Source organism: Peromyscus maniculatus, chromosome 22, assembly GCF_049852395.1.
Source record: "Peromyscus maniculatus bairdii isolate BWxNUB_F1_BW_parent chromosome 22, HU_Pman_BW_mat_3.1, whole genome shotgun sequence".
Taxonomy (NCBI): Eukaryota; Metazoa; Chordata; class Mammalia; order Rodentia; family Cricetidae; genus Peromyscus; species Peromyscus maniculatus.
The window spans coordinates 16,965,997-16,982,643 of NC_134873.1; the positions used below are offsets into that span (position 1 = coordinate 16,965,997).

General features: G+C 48.6%; 1 protein-coding gene across 2 annotated transcripts; it reads left to right on the top strand.

Moving 5' to 3' along the window:
- The first annotated feature begins 4,883 nt into the window (after positions 1-4,883).
- Cenpa (centromere protein A) lies at positions 4,884-11,402 on the top strand. Of its 2 annotated transcripts, none has more exons than XM_015987760.3 (5): positions 4,884-5,162; positions 8,792-8,898; positions 9,269-9,346; positions 9,615-9,771; positions 10,617-11,402. In XM_015987760.3, the coding sequence occupies exons 1-4, from the start codon at positions 5,003-5,005 to the stop codon at positions 9,747-9,749; spliced, it is 480 nt and encodes a 159-aa protein (XP_015843246.1). In that variant the 5' UTR covers positions 4,884-5,002; the 3' UTR covers positions 9,750-9,771; positions 10,617-11,402. The 2 variants fall into 2 exon arrangements, with proteins under 2 accessions (XP_015843246.1, XP_006994331.1); XM_006994269.4 differs by having other exon boundaries at positions 4,885-5,162; positions 9,615-9,761.
- The last annotated feature ends 5,245 nt before the right edge of the window (positions 11,403-16,647 follow it).

Genomic DNA, 16,647 nt, shown 5'->3' on the forward strand with positions numbered 1-16,647 from the left:
TTTGTTTTGATTGAAGCAAGGTCTTGTGTAGCAACAGTATTCAACGTCCTCTGTAGCCCTAAGCTGGCTTCAAACTCAGTCCTCCTGTTGAGACAGCGCCTCCCAAGCACTGAAATGACAGGAAAGAGCCACCGTGCCCGGCAGAGCTTCCGTGTTAAGGTAAGGAGACCGAAGCCCAGAGTTCCAGTGTCCCAGCCAGCCACGTTGGTCTGATTTGAAACCTGTGGCCCGCCACCCTATGGGTATCTGTGGGTCTTCAGGGTGGATTTCTACACTGGGCTAAGTGCCTAACATACTGGCACCCTGCAGGTACTCCAACTCCGAACAGAAGAAAAAGAGCAGGACCAGGGCCCTGGCAACCTTTACTCCAAGCGTTGCTCTGGGAATGGTTGAGAGGCGACCCAATAATAAACAAAACCCTAACACCTTTCTTAAAGAGACTGTGAGGGGAAGAAGCCTTTGATGAGCAAGGCCCTCGGTTTACGGTTGATTCCAGCAGATTTATATAAGGCCGTAACTAGGTTATTTGCCACAAGATAAAACTGATAGCCCAGGAATCAAGACACATGGCCTTTTGTAGTTTTATGTGTCCTTTGCTTCCCACAGGTGCAACCCATCTGCTGGGCTTGAGAAAGGCCGTCATGAGTCTGGGGAAGCTCACGAGGTTGGTCCGCCTCTTGGGCATCCTAGGAGTTAAGAGTTCATGTATGGCCTCAGGTTCATCAGAATGCTCCACCACCAGAATAGGCTACAGTGTGAATTGCCTGCCTCCTCCTGTGGCCATTTCCTCTATGTGTGGCCAAATCATTTTTTCAGTGCTCCCCGGGATCCAAAGCAAATGTCCCCTTCAGCCTGGGATCAAGAAGGGAGCTATGTACCGGTCAAGTTTAAAGTGGTTTTCCTCCAGAAGTGATAGAGGAGGAAGCAGTGGTTGTCAGTGGTGGAAAGGGCTGAGGGCCAGAGCACAGTATGCCTCCACACCCTGCTGCAGGAGGCAGAGGGGCATTCCTTTAGAAAAATGTATCCATCTTCAAGTGCACCTCCACTGTGGGATCATTCCAGCCACGTGGGCAGAATCAACTTTAGTGAACCTTATCTACTTTCTAAATGTGTGTGTGTACATGTCCAAGTACATGTGTAGCAGCGGATGCGTGTACACATGTGTGCATACGCATGTAGAAGTCACAAGACAACTTCAAGGAAACACTGTTCCCAGCTTATTATACCGGTAGTACTCGAACAGGGCACATGGGATCCATTACCAGAAAAGAAAGCCACAGCCCAAGATAGAAGGAAATGCAACTTCCTAGTCAGTTAATTCTCCCAGTGATGAAACAAGTGTCACTACCTGTACTGTGCAAGATCGAAACTCTCGTTTATGCCAGGCAAGTGAATCTCCAAAGTCATGGAGCTAGCGAGCTGGAAGCGAGAATCCAAGCTTATATAAAAGCCCACACTCAAGCCATGCCCTTAAGCTGACTAGAGTCAAGGTGAGGACTATGTGTTCTGATCATCAGAGTGGCCCTAAGATTTAGTGTGTGTGTGTGTGTGTGTGTGTGTGTGTGTGTGTGTGTGTGTGTGTGTGTGTGTGTGCGTGCTGGAAATTGAACCCAGGGGCTTCATGCATGCTAAGCAAGCCCTCCACCAATGATCTATATCCCCAGCCCTGTTTTTATTTTACCTTCGATTTTGAGTCTTCCTTAGTTGTCCAGACCGGCCTTGGGCCCTACAGCTTTCGGTTTTCCTCAGTCTCCCAAGTAGATGGGATGACGGGTCATAACCACCATGCCTATTCCAATTGACGATTTTCAAGCCAGACCTCTTGAGTCAGGTGTGGTGACGCCTCAGTCACACAGCTCCTTGAGTTAGACTGCCACTGCCCTCTTCCTCACACCCCTGTGGCTTCTCACTGTATTGCTCAAGCCAGGGTATAGCTTTTCCAATTAGCACGAACAATGTGGTGGTTCCCAACTCCCAGGTCGCCATGTTGATGCCGAATCAGCAAAGCATGATATAAGCCACAGTCCCTGGGCTTGAATGATCTTCCTGTATCAGACTCTAGAGTAGGCGGGACTTCAGATGTGTGAAATTGCACCCACTTCCCTCTTCGGAAAGGGAAAGTAAAACCATCGCAAGAAGCAGTGGTGTGGCGACAGAAGGTAGACGCCATCGCTAGGTGTGGGGTTCAAATCCTGACTCAGCTGCTCGCTCCTCTGTGATGCCAGCTTTGGTTGAAGGCGCCTGTCTCAGACATTACGGCACAAACAACTAATTTCCCCCCTTTCTCCTCCTATGCTGGTCCCCAGTAGTTCTGAGGGCTCCTATGATCTACAGTTTACTCTTCTTGTTCCATTCAGCTCATCTAGAGCTCAGACGACTAGTGTTCACCTCGACATCTTCAGTCCACTTGGCTTCTTTAATAAAAAATATCAGTAGTTCAATTGGTTCAAAAACCAAACTATGTAAAAATGTGTACATTAATAAACACCTCTCCTTCTTCTACCTGAAGCCACCCATCACTACAGCTTCATAGGCAGCTGGTTTCATCAGTTTCTTATGAATTCTGGATTCTGTCTTCTATCTAGCTTTCTACTTCTGGTGTTTTTTGTTGTTGTTTGTTTGTGTTTTGTTTTGTTCTGTTTTGTTTGAGACAGGGTTTCTCTGTGTAGTCCTAGCTGTCCTGGAACTCGCTTTGTAGACCAGGCTGGCCTCGAACTCACAGAGACCCGCCTGCCTCTGCCTCCCAAGTGCTGAGATTAAAAGCATGCGCCACTGGGCTGGAGATATGGCTCAGAGGTTAAGAGCACCGACTGCTCCTCCAGAGGTCCTGAGTTCAATTCCCAGCACCCACATGGTGGCTCACAACCATCTGTAATGAGATCTGGCGCCCTTTTCTGTATACATAATAAATAAATCTTAAAAATATTAAAAAAAAAAAAAAAAAAAAGCATGCGCCACCACCGCCCAACTCTACTGCTAGTTTAATAAAGGGCTGTCTAAAGCAGAGTTCATAGGTGAAGGTTGTTTTTTGTTGTTGTTGTTGTTTTTATCTAATTAACAGTTGCTGAGGATCTGGATTTCTTCCGTCCATGTTGACCTGGATAATGGGGCTGGGGGTGGGGGGTGGTCATCTTTCTGTGATTTGACTCTGCCTTAAAAGACTTAGTGAGAAACTTGCTTTTCTCTTTTTTTAAATAGTAAATATAAAACTTTGATGGCATTAAGAACATACATAGTGTTCAACCACAACTGTCATCCCTCTAGAACTACTTTCACTTCCCAACTGGAAACTCTGTCCCCGTTAAACAATAATTCCATTATCCATCCCCCCAGCTCCCAGCAGCCACCATTCTGTTTTCTCTCTAAATGAATTGGACCACTCCCATATCTACCTCAGGCCAGTGGAATCGTGGACTAGTGGTCTTTTTGTGGCTAGCTTATGCCACTTAGCACAATGGTTTCAAGGTTCATCCTTGTAGCATAAGTCAGAAATGCTTCCCTTTTTAAAAGTGAGTAACACACATTGTATATTCATTTTCTTTATTCATTTGATGATGGACACCCAGGTACTTTCCACTGTTTGCTCATTGTGAGTAAAACTTCTGCAAGCATGAATATATATATACATACATACATATATATATATATATATATATACACACACACACATAGTATATATGTGCTTCTAGTTCTCTTGAATGTATAACATGGACTTCTGGATAATTCTATGTTTAAATTTTGTGTTTGTGGATAGCATATTGGGGATTGAACACAGAACCTTGTGTATGAGGCAAGTGCTTTACCATGGAGCTATGCCATCAGCCTTGGTTTGCTTGCTTGCTTGGTTGTTTGTTTAAGACAAATCTTACTACATAGGATGCCTAGCCTCAAACCCACTAGGCTAGGCTGCCCCCAAGCTTGTAGCAAAATCTCCTGCCTCTGCCTCTCAAGTGCTGGGATTAAATCCACAGATGAAGTCAGAGCACCTATGGGCCAATCATCTCTCACAGTCCCCACCCCTGAACGCTGCTGCACTGGAGACCAAGCTTTTGTAGGGCATTTCAGATTCAAACCACGACACATTTCCATAGCAGCTGCACCATTTTACACCACCCACCCCAATGTTGCAGAAGGCTTCTGTGAAACCTCTGATTATATAAGGATTTTCTTGATTAGAGTACACGTTCGTGGTAGAACATTTAGAAAACTCAAAAAAGCAAAATGACGAAATTGAAATTCTGTTTCTTCTAATTACGGAGACATGACCCGAATTCATATTACTCCCAGGAGAAAGGAAAAAGCTGGGTTTTTTTCCCCCCTCGGACAGTTCCGTCATGGTGTTCAATAGCATGGTCCAAGAATAGTGCTGGCGCCTGCCCTGCCTGACCTTGTCCTCAGATCCTATCGTCCTGGCTGTCCCCACGATCCTATCATCTGAAAAGTTCACGCAGTTAACCTGGTCTCTGAATCCTTATTTGCTGATTGCTCTCGGGAGGCTCCCGGGAGCTGTATGGAGTTTTCACATTCTTGGGAGATCTGTTTCCCCACTTCCAAAGCCACACCAACGTTGATATGAAAGCATAAAACGTGTGAGGGAATGAATTCCACAAACTTGCCACCCACATCAGAACTGAGCTGTCCTTTTGCCCAGAGGGCACCGGAGAAAGCGAGCCCAAGTCGCTCGAAGATCAACCACCAAAGTGTGAGAAAGCCCCGCCTTCCTTCGCGTCTCCGAGCGCCCATTGGCTGGCTCTGCGGCCAGACCTTCATTCTCACTGGTCCTTCCGGCTGTCGCTCCACGGGCGGCGTTGCAGAGCCAGCCACTGAGAGTCACGGAGTTGGGGATTTTAAAAATGCGGTGGGCGGGGCGGGTGACTTTTGAACTGATGGCGGCGGCGGAGCTCCGGTGTCCCTGACGCGCAAGGGTCGCCTCGCTCTCTCGCCCGTCTTCGGCCGCGGGACCCGGAACCCGGGACCCGCGAGGCTCAGCGGAGGCGGAACCATGGGCCCGCGCCGCAAGCCCAGGACCCCGACGAGACGCCCCGCCAGCCCGGTCCCCGGACCCTCGCGGCCATCCACGAGCCCGCGCCGCCAGCCGAGGACCCCGGGGAGGCGGCCCTCCAGCCCGACCCCCGAGCCCTCGCGACGGAGCTCCCATCTAGGTAAGCCCGCCTGCCCGAACCTCCGAGGCCCCGTCCCGCGCCCGCCCTGCGGAGGATGCCCGCGCTGCCCCTGGTTCACTGAGGCTTGCCGCGAACCGTGCACGCGTGGGGTTTCCTGGTTTCTTTCTTGGCCGTTTTTACCGCCCGGGAGAAAAGCGAGGCGCAGACGGGACAGGTAGTAGCTTGAGCAAAAAGACACTGCTGATTCTAACAGACACGGGATTTTTATTTATTTATTTTTTTTAGTGTGTGTGTGTGTGTGTGTGTGTGTGCGCGCGCGCGCGTGCTACACGCACGGGGGTGCTGGCGACGGCCAGAAGAGGGCTCCGAACCCCCAAAACCGCAGGCAGTTGTGAGCCGCCCTGTAAGGGTGCTGAGAACAGACCCCAGGCCTCCTGGAAGAGCAACAAGCGCTGTTAACTGCTGAGCCAGCTTTCCATCCCCAACTTTTTATCATTTGATTTGCATACTTGGTCTCCCCCAGCCTAGTTCAAACCACTGGCTTTCCTGCTCTCCTCCCTTACCCTGACACACACACAGTAGGAGCCACGACTCGACTTCTACTCTTTTTTTTTTTTTTTTTTTTTTTAAATGCATTGGTGTTTTGCCTACATGTATGTCTGTGTGAACGCTTGGGATCCCCCGGAAGTTCCAGACAGTTGTGAACTGCCTTGTGGGTGCTGGGAATTGAACCTGAGTCCTCTGGAAGGAAGCAGCCAGTGCTCCTACCCACTGGGCCATTTTGCCAGCCCTCCTCCATTTCTACTCCTAACCCTTTCCAGTTCTTGTCTTACACAGCAACTAGAATGTTACTGTTCAATTAAAAACAAAATTGACGAAGAGGGGCCTGGAGAGATGGTTCAGAGGTTAAGAGCACTGACTGGTATTCCAGAGGACCCGAGTTCAACTCTGAGTATCCACATAGCGGCTCACAACCGTCTTTAATTCCAGTTCCAGGGGATCCCATGCCTTCTAGAATCTGCAGGTCCTGCACACACAGACATACATGCAGGCAATGACCCATACACATAGAATCAAATGTTTTGGTGTGGCAGTACCTTCCATGTACCCCAGGCTAACCTTGTTGGAATTGGGCCTGTGGGCCTGTGGACCTGGCTGGCAGGCCTTACATTCTCAACATGTCCTGCTTGGAATTCTTCTCTGGCTCCCAACTACTTATGTTGACTTGTGGAGACCCGTCCTCAGGATGTTTGGTTTCATGGCATCTCTGATCAGTTCCGTTTCATGACCACGTGTTCTTGCATCGTGAATCTTACAGCTCTCTTATTCTACTTGGGTTTCTCAAAATCTTTCTTTTCCGAGAAAGAATAAGGGCTCATGGAGCAGGCGAGATGGCTCAGTGGTTAAGAACCAAGGGCCTTGTATGTGTGAGGTGAGTGTTCTGAGCAGCACCTCCAGCCTGTGTGTGTGTGTGTGTGTGTGTGTGTGTGTGTGTGTTTTGTTGATTGTCTTAGCCAAACTGTTCAACCAATCAGATTTATTCATTTTTATCAGTTATTGTTTATAGTTATTGAGCAATTATACTATTTATTTAGTTAGTTTCCATTCTCACTAATTTATCATATTTAATATGTCTTGCTTATCTTAATAACTAGCACTTCAGTTGAATTTAACTCAGTTCTGTTTTTTAAGATTTATTTTTATTTTGGGGGAGCCTAGAGATATGGCTTAGCAGTTAAGAGCACTGACGACTCTTCCAGAGGACTACGGTTTGATTCCCAGTACCCACACAGTGGCTCACAACCATCTGTAACTACAGTGCCAGGGGATCTGACTCCTGCAGGTACCAAGCATGTACATCTACATGAGGCACAGACATACATGCAGGCAAAACACCCACAAAGATTTTTGTGGTTTTTATTTGTCTTAATTAGGGTTTTGTTACTGTGAAGAGACTCCATGACCATGGCAACTCTTATAAAGGAAAAACATTTCATTGGGGCTGGCTTAGAGTTCAGAGGTTTAGTCCGTTATTATCCAAACAGGAAGCATCAGGCAGACATGGTGCTGGAGAAGGAGCTGAGAGTTCCACATCTGGATCCAAAGGCAGCAGGAAGTCACAGTGACACAACATCCAGGCTAGAGCTTCTGAGACCTCAAAGCCCACCCTCTAGTGACACACCTCCTCCAACAAAGCCACACCTCCTGGTAGTGCCTATGGGGGCCATTTTTATTCAAACCACATTATTATTTATATGTCAGTGTTGTGTATGTGTGTTTATGTATGTGTATGTGTACGTACGTACGTACCGAGATGCAGGTGTCAGGGCGTTGGATTCACTAGAATTGGAGTTAGATGGTTGTGAGCCACCATGTATGGGTGCTGGACACCAAGCCTAGGTCCTCTGCAAGAAGAACAAATACTCTTAACCAGTGAGCCATCCATCTCCATTAGAAATTTTTATTTTTTATTTTTATTTTATTTTATTTTATTTTTTTGTTTTGTTTTGTTTTTTGTTTTTTGAGACAGGGTTTCTCTGTTTGTGCCTTTCCTGAAACTCACTTGGTAGCCCAGGCTGGCCTCGAACTCACAGAGATCCGCCTGTCTCTGCCTCCCGAGTGCTGGGATTAAAGGCGTGCGCCACCACTGCCCGGCTGAAATTTTTATTTCTAATCCTATGTATATGCACATTGGTAAGGTGACCAAGGATACCAGTCATTAGTTCCCCCTGGACCTCAAGTTACAGGAAGTGTGAACCACCTGACGTGGGTGCTAGGAACCAAACTTGGTTCCTCTACAGGAATGGTACACGCTCTGACCACTGAACCATCTCTAGGCCTGAACTCCTTCGGCATTCTTTTTTTCTACTAGATGTATTTCAGGCTATTCGTTTGCTTCTGGGGCTGTTGGAGGGGGGTATATCTCCCGGGATTTTAAGAGTAAATTTTTATAGTATTCATTTTAAATAGTCCAATACCAGTTCAGTTTCTTCTTCAACATCAGAGTTACATTAAGTCAGAAGTCTTCTTTCTTTCGTGTTGCGGGGATTGAACCCATGGCTTCGTGCGTGGCAATCAAGCACTTTACCGAAGAGCTGCATTTCTAGAGCAGATTTTTTTTTTTAATTTCCTAGCGAGAATCTGAATTTTCACCAAAGGCTGTGATGTCACAGCCCACATCCCCAGCACTAGCACTGAAATATGCCACTTCCGAGGTCCCAGCTTGGCCTCTGGTGAGCACTGGCCAACCGTCCTTACTTCCCTGGGCTCCAGGATAACCGAGACAAGATCTTCATACTAGGTAGTGTCTGGTTCCTTCCAGCTGTTAAAAGGAAAGAAAGGGACCTCAAAACTGAAATGACTAACTCCCCAGTCCAGGTGGGAATGGGAAAGAGAGGAGATGCGTGGGGAAGGATCTGTCGGGAAGGGACTGGGGCTGGAGAAAGGCTTCATGGACGTGACCTCGCCAACCCAAAGGGTCAGGCCGCGTTCCCGTAGCAAGCGTGCCCGAAGCCCCCGTCTGCCATTGCTGCCTCCTACAGCTGGGAGAGAGAGAGACTTCCCTGCTCGGTGGAGTCTAGTCACCACGTGGTAAAGTCTGCTGCCAGGAAGGCTTGTCTCGGCTACGCCGCGAGGCACTTTCCTTATGACCTCACTCTTCCGCCCAGGCACTTCCCGTCTGCGCAGGAAGCGGAAACTTCTGTGGCTTAGGGAGGTTCGGAGACTGCAGAAGAGCACTGACCTCCTGTTCAGGAAGCAGCCTTTCGGCCGGGTCGTGAGTTCTGGGGACCTTCACTCTGCCCCGGGGCTACCTTTTCTCTTCTTCTGCTTCTTGCTGATGTGGCTGAAGGTCACCCCTAACCCTTTGGGGTGCTGTACATCCTCTGTTTCCCCTGAGGCCGGCTTCTCCTCATTGCCTCTGTCTGTGGTGGAGCCCTCTCATCCAGTTTCCCTCCCTAGCCCGGAGAACGCCTTTCCTCCTCTCCACCCGTAAGCTGTGCCCGTTAAAGCTCTCCTCTGAGCCAGAGATCAGGGCGAGACATAATGGTGGAAATGAGGATGCTTAGAGATGCTTGGAGAAAGACCTCAATTCTTTAATCGCTCCTCTGCTTCTCACTACTGATCCCCACCCCGCTCCTCCATAGGTAAGAGAGATATGTGGGAAATTCACTCGCGGTTTGGACTTATATTGGCAATCCCAGGCCTTGTTGGCCCTTCAAGAGGTAAGGAGGAGGAGGAGGTACTGGTGAAGGCCGAGAGGGGGAAGAGCATCCCAGAATTCCACAGGACTGCTTATGGGGTACCACAGACTGTTCCTGGCCTCCTGAAAAGAACAGCCAACGTGTAATCCCTGACAGTTTGGAGGGGGTCTGATGGGCGGCCACCGGGTTCACCCTATCCTTTACGTCAGTCCTTTGAGTCAGTAAGTATGTCTCCAAGGAAGTCCAGTCCAGGCCCTTCGTCCATTTCAGTCTTCTCTTTCTGCCCTAGGCAGCGGAAGCGTTTCTAGTTCACCTCTTTGAGGACGCCTACCTCCTCACCTTACATGCCGGCCGGGTCACTCTTTTCCCCAAGGACGTGCAGCTGACCAGGAGGATCCGGGGCATTGAGGCAGGACTCGGCTGAGCTAGCCGTGGGGTGTGTGTCCGTAAGTCTTTCCTGCTCAGAGTCTTCTGCTTGGGGCTGGGAGTGGTGATTGGTCCGAAGGGGAGCGTGTCTCCCCTCCTTAGCCCCTTTCCAGCTCACCTGTTAGTTCCCTGAGAAAGCTCTGGCCTTCCCAACTGCGTGGGAGGCGGCTGTCACGGTCCAGGTCTTTTTGGACAGTGTTAAAATAAAAGTTGGGTGGAGTGGTTCCTGCTTGTAACCCCAGCCCTTGGGAAGCCAAAGCAGGAGGGTCAGGATCTCCAGACCAGTATGAGCATCTCACTCAGATGCCAGCCGGCCCTGCAGAGTGAGAGCCTTCTTCAGAAAGAAGGGAAGACATGAGCTGTGCTCTGTATAGCTGGCTGGCAGTATGTCTTGCTATTTACAAGGACTGGGTCCCCAATTTTTTTTTAATTTTTGTCTTTTTTTTTTTTTTTTTTTTTTTTTAGAATGAGTCTCACTGTGTAGTTCTGTCTGTCCTGGAACTCACTCTGTAGACCAGGATGGCCTCAAACTCAGAGAGATCTGCCTGCCTCGGCCTCCCAAGTGCTGGGATTAAAGGTGTGCGCCACTATGCCCATCTTCAGATTCCCTAATTTTAAAGGAATTTTTTCTTTTAAAAATGCCTTCTTAGCCAGTTGTGGTGGCTGGTGCCGCACACCTTTAATCCCAGCACTCGGGAGGCAGAGCCAGACGGATCTCTATGAGTTTGAGGCCAGCCTGGTCTAGAGGGTGAGTTCCAGGACAGCCAGGACTGTTACACAGAGAAACCCTGTCTGGAAAAACAAAAACAAAAAAACAACCAAACAAAAAAGAGCCTTGCTAGTAAATGTGATTCCTAAATTTCAGAGACAACACCTGGGACCTTCTGGAGCCACAGCTGAACCAGTGGTGCCTGAGGAGCTGTCTGGACTTGGCTGGTTTTGAACAGCATGTCCACATTGCTCTTGAAACTTTCTTTCTAAAAGAGAAGACTGTGTGGCTTTTCTCTGTGACAGAGGAAAAAAGACCATCCGCAGCACACGCCCATGGACATGAGTGTTTGCAGACCGAAGGTCAGCTTTGGCTTGTGAACTGCTCGGCCATGTGACCGTTAGAGGGTTTCAGACATGGAAGATCGGCCGTGTTGGGAGGGGGTAGTGTTATTTTAGTCTTTCTGTACTCTGTATCTTTTATCAGTTGTGTATTTGTACTTTTATTTAAAATATAAGGGAGAAAAATCTGGGTAAAATGTTTGAATCTGTCGTATGGAAAGCCCTGGAAACCCCGCCATATAAATGTCTGCCTTCCAGAGTGACCTCATCACCGGTGCCTGTCAGCAAACACGCAAAACTTGGAAATGAATACAAATCTCTTCTTCCTTCCCTTCAGGGCTCGGACTGTACTGTTGATCTCCATCCGCAGCCTGAAATATACAGTCTGTCTGGTTCCCACCAGTAAAGTCCTATCAAAACCATTCAGAATTGGACATTTTATTCTTAGCTGTCAATCATATAAAATGTATCATATCAGTCTGGGCTTTTAAAATGTGTTTTTTGGTATTTTTACAGAGACTTCTTTTTAGCTTATTTGGGGAGAAAGAATTTTTTAAAATCTCTTAATGAAAAAATTAAAATAAAGTTGCTGTTATAGTTATACGTGTTATAAGCTTTTCTGGTAAATATTCAGCTCATTTTTACCCCGTTTGTAACAGCCGCGATGTAAACAAGAGATATGAGGGATGCACTTTTGCCACTGATGAGATGAAAGCACAAAAAATGTGCCCCTTTGTTGGCAATAAAAGCAATGTAAGGAGGCTTCCAGAAAAATGGGTCGTGCTGCCCTTGGCCTTGAGCAAACAGCAGCGGGTACCACTCTGCGGACTGAGCTCGACGTCCCAGGTTTTACCATTTAATAAACTTCACCTTTGCAAACATTTGCCGTTTGGTCAGATGTACGCAGACATTCAAGTAAAGCTTATCTGTGGGGATTTTAGTTCTCTCTTTCTAGTGCCAGGTGGGACGAGAGTTCTCAGCACTGCAGTGTTCCTATGAAAATAAGTGGTTTACATCCCGGTAACTAATGGAATGTTTAAAACTAATGGAATGTTTAAACTTACTATACATTTTTAAGAACGCCATCTTCCCAGTGCAGGGATACAAGTGTGTACTGCCATGCTTTTTGTTTTGTGTCGTCGTCTCCTCCCCCCCCCCCCCCCACCAGACAGGGTTTCTCTGTGTAGTTTTGGTGCCTATCCTGGATCTCGCTCTATAGAATAGGCTGGCCTCGAACTCACTGAGATCCACCTGCCTCTGCCTCCCGAGTGCTGGGATTAAAGGAGTGCGCCCAGCTCATACCTGACATTTTAATGTGGCTCCTGGGGATTAAATCCAGGTCCTTGTGGTGTCAAGGTAAACGCCTTAGCAACCGAACCTTCCCGAAGTGTTGAGTTTTTGCATTTTACCTTTGTTAGGGTTTGTTCCCCACCGCGCGCGCGCGTGTGTTTAAGTGTTGTGGATGTTTAGTCTTGTGGGGCATGGTTGGGGAAGCAGCCCTTGAGGGCTATAGTCTGGCCTTACTTCCTGGGTGGGAACCACACCAGTCACGAGCTGCTCTGGTCCCTCTGCCTTCCCCCACCATGATGTGTAAGCATTGCAACTTGAATAGAAAGGTATTCTGGGAGTCGGGAGCCAAGGAGTACCACAAAGTCACCGTCCCTGTTCCAGGGAAAGGTTCCCGCATGTCACAACTCTGCTCCTGCAAAAGAAGGTCTCACCCAAACCTGTCGCTGAGTGTCACGGCACGGGTGTGTGGGATCACGAGGGTCCGTGGAAAGAAGACTCAGAGGCACCTTAAGAATGAATATAGCCTCTCTTGGCCACAGGGGGCTCCAGCATGGAAGGACTGAAGCCCCATCCCCTTGCCTAGGGCAGTTTTATTTCTCTCCATTACAGTTCAGCCAGTTAATTTCCATATGCTCAAAACAACCTGAAAGGAGCTCCCAACAATACAATGCCAAGTGCAAATTCCTTGATTTGTCAGGTACCAGGGTTTTCCTGGTTTCCAGGCCTTTGTATCCTCGGGAAACTCTGAGACAAGAGTTACACAGAGGACAAGGGAAACCAAAGGTGTCTGCTAAACAGAGGATGGGTTAGGGCTAGGTGCTACTCTCTGAGGCAAGGCCAGGGGCAGCTCAGCAGGCATTATTCAGATTTACTGGGAGGGAGGAATCCCGGAGGCTGGCTGGCCCTGCCAGGGTGGGAAAAGGCAGCGGCAAAGGGAGCAGGCACAGGGCTTATGTAGGGCTTCTTCGGGCTGGAGTTTTTCCAGGGTGGAGGTTTTCAGGGTGGGAATTGGTCAGATTTCAATCCCCTTGAGCTTGGACAAGCTCCGATTGGCTAGATTTCCTGCTCGGGGATTGGCTGGTTTTCTGCTCAGGGATTGGTTCCACGCTCAGTTGGTCAGGGGCAGATTTGGCTCTGGTGTCAGGGTCAGGGCATGTTTCTTTGGCCCTTTTTTCCCTGCATGATGGATGGTGTCCCCTGAACCAAGAGCCGGAATAAGCCCCTCCTCCCTGGAAGTGCTTCTGTCAAGTGTGTGGTCACAGTAAAACTGGCTAAAAAACCCCGCTCCTCATTGGTTAGCGTGTTTGCTTGAGACAGGATCCTGCAGTGTAACCAGACGGTCCCTGAACTTGGGCTACTTCCGACTCCCAGGGGCCGAAATCACAGGCCCGTACCACCCACCTGCCTGATTTTTACCTATCTCTACTAGGTGGTCTCATCCTTCTTCCCTCACCTTGCCATTAAATTTATCTCTGCTTTCACATTTTTTAATATCCAAGGCCGCCTTCTTATTTTTCGAATGTTTCTTTTTTTATATAAAATTGCCAGTCAGCGTTCACTCAATAAAACAGCAACCGCTACAGCGATTTAAATCAAGGAGGTGTTGATGGAGGCGACTAACAACATCAGGAAGGTAGAAGGTGACAAAGGGGAGGTCAGGAAGCTGCTGGTGTCCCAAAGCCACCCTCGCTGTGGCTCCCTCCACCATTGCACTGACCTGTGGGTGCTGCTGATCTGCCTCCCCACACTGAGCGGCGGGCGCTGTCAAAAGACCTAGTCAACTAGGAAAAGAAGGTGTCTACTGTTGTTCCTCCTACCTCCAGGCCCCACAGCGTCTCCCACGGACAGAACCTAACCAGACACAGCCGCAAAGGAGTCTGGGGATGTACCCGACCAGCTTCTAGCCTCTTTTGTTAGAACGTCCTAGAGTAAGTAAGGGATGGGGACTAAAGCCTACAGAATCAGCAACTGTCCCGTTTCATGAGTGCAGAGCCTTTTCAAGTTCGTCAGAACTTTCTGTTCACTGGTTCTTGTTTTGCTGTGTAGTAACGGTTTGCTCCCGATTCCTTTCCCCCTCCTAGTTGTTCTGGTCTCTCGAAGGCTCTCCTTTGGTAGCTTAACAACATTTGCTTGAGGATGGAGACAAAAGCTAATTGAGAGTTCTGAGCACGTGTCTGGAGAGAGCCGAGTGTGAGCTTTCCCGCAGAACGCTCACTCAGGTGACCATTTTAGAGAACACTGCACGCCCCCTCAGGATAAAGGGGTGCTCAGAGGAGAGCTAACACGTAAGGCGGTTCTAAGCTGAGTGGAGGGGAACTGATACCCATATTCAAAATCTATGCATACACCTTCATCGTGTCCCCCGGCTTTGGCCTCCCTGCGTCCAGAGGCCCTCTACTAAACTGACTCAGTACAAAAGGACACCGGGAAAGGCAGCTATGTAGTGAGTGGCGGGGAAACTTGTAGGGGGGTGCTTGCTAGTCACCTTGCAGCGAGCCCTGCCCGGCTCTCACTGCTCCAGTGGCAGAGGGATTTGATGCCATCCCTTTGGGGCTAGCGATGGCTGTTGTGTGGGATGTGCTGGCTCAGTTTTGCCCCTGCAGTCTTAGGAGCTGCTGAAATCAGTGTCTACTTGTCCATCTGCTTTTTAACTTTCAAAAGTGTTGCTGCCTCTTTTGCCTCTGTGGTTCTCCCCCATCTTTGTGAGACTGCGATGATTTTCTTAACTCCATACAGAATCGTGTCTTGGCAATTTTCTTTCTTGGCGTGAGAGAGCTGACTCCATGGTTTTCTGGGTTCTGTCTGTGCTGCCGGGGAGTCACGCCAACCATTACTCTTTGAAGCCAATACTATTTCCTTGATTTATCTTTTCTTCCGAGATTTCTCCTTGTTTCTGGTGTTCTGCAGTGTCATGATGCTGTGTCTAAATGCAGGCTTCTTTTCTTCTTACTTCGCGTGGCATTCATTGGGCCTCTTGAATATGAACTGATGTCTTTTCATCAGCCCTCACCCGTTACCTCCGCAAACACTGCCTCTCCCCAGTCTCGCTCCTCTCCTGAATCCCCAGCCACCTGCTCTTCAAGCCTTTCCCCTGCGTCCTCTGTCGATGCTTTCCGATGATTTCTTCTGCCCTACTTCATAATTCATTGAGGGTTTTTCCTGCAGCTATTCCTAACCTACCTTTAAACTTTTCCATTTTCTTTTCATTTTGTTTTGTTCTATTTTGAGACAGGGTCTCACTCTACAGCCCTGGCTGGCCTGGCACTCACAGAGAGCTCCCGGCCTCTGCCTCCCAGTTCGGGGATTAAAGTGTCTGTCAACAGTTCTGTCCTTTTCTTGATTTCAGTTGTTTTGGCGTTTGTTCTCTTTCGGTTTTAGTTTATTAGTTTTATGGTTATTATTTGGTTCTTTTTGGTTGTTACTGTTTTGTTTTGTTTTTGAGACAGGGTCTCACATAGCCCAGGCTGGACCCAAGCCTGCGTGTGGCCAAACATACCTTGAACTTCTTCTCCTGCCTCTGTTTCCCAGTGCTAGAGTGGTAGGCATGCACCGCCATTACCAACACCGCCATTCCTGACACCGCCATTCCTGACACCGCCATTCCTGACACCGCCATTCCCAAACCACCGTGCCCACCATTCCTTTTAATTTTTTATGTTACTTTTTATAGATTCTTGTTCCCTGATGAAAACTCCAAGTCTGGCCTCGTTCTCTCTCCTTTAATAATGTAAGCAGAATTGTTTCTGGGCTGTCTGATGGGTCTGATGTTTTGAGTCCCTGTGGATCTGTTTCTATATATGGTTTCAGTGAGTTCTCAGGTGTGGTCTCCCATCTCTTCAGTGCCTGTCACTTCTAGATGAAGAAAGGAAATGAGGTCTCAGGTGCCTTCCGGAGAGGATCCTTTCTCTCCCACCAGCCACCCCGAGGCACTGAAAATTCACAACACCTCAATGACTTTCACTCACTCGCTCCACAAGAGCAGCAGCTTTCTCTGGGTGGCATCCTGTGCTCCAGCCTCCAGCTCCCTGTTGAATTTATTCCAATGGTATTGTTTCTAGGAATTGGAACATTCCACTAAAAAGTGTGTGTGTGTGTGTGTGTGTGTGTGTGTGTGTGTGTGTGTGTGTGTTGTTTGTACTTTGATAGTATAGGTGTTTGTATCTGTGTGTGCAGAAGCCAGAGGTGACCTCGTCTATCGCTCTCCACCTTATTCCCTTGAGACAGGACCTCTTACTGAAACTGGAGCCGACTCTCCCTCAACCTCAGCAGGGCTGCCGACGGTAAACCCAGCAGTCCTCCTGCCTCCAGCCTCCTCTACCATAGCTCCAGGGTTACGAGTGCATAAGGCCATACTCAGCTGCTGGGGATGTCTGTCATTCTGCATGCTGTGAATGTGTTGCTCTGATTGATTGGTAAATAAATGCTGATTGGCCAGTAGCCGGGCAGGAAGGGTAGTATAGGCGGGATAAGCAGAGAGGAGAATTCTGGGAAGTGAAAGGCTGAGTCAGGAGACGCTGCCAGCTGCTGTCACCATGAGAAGCAAGATGTAAGGTACC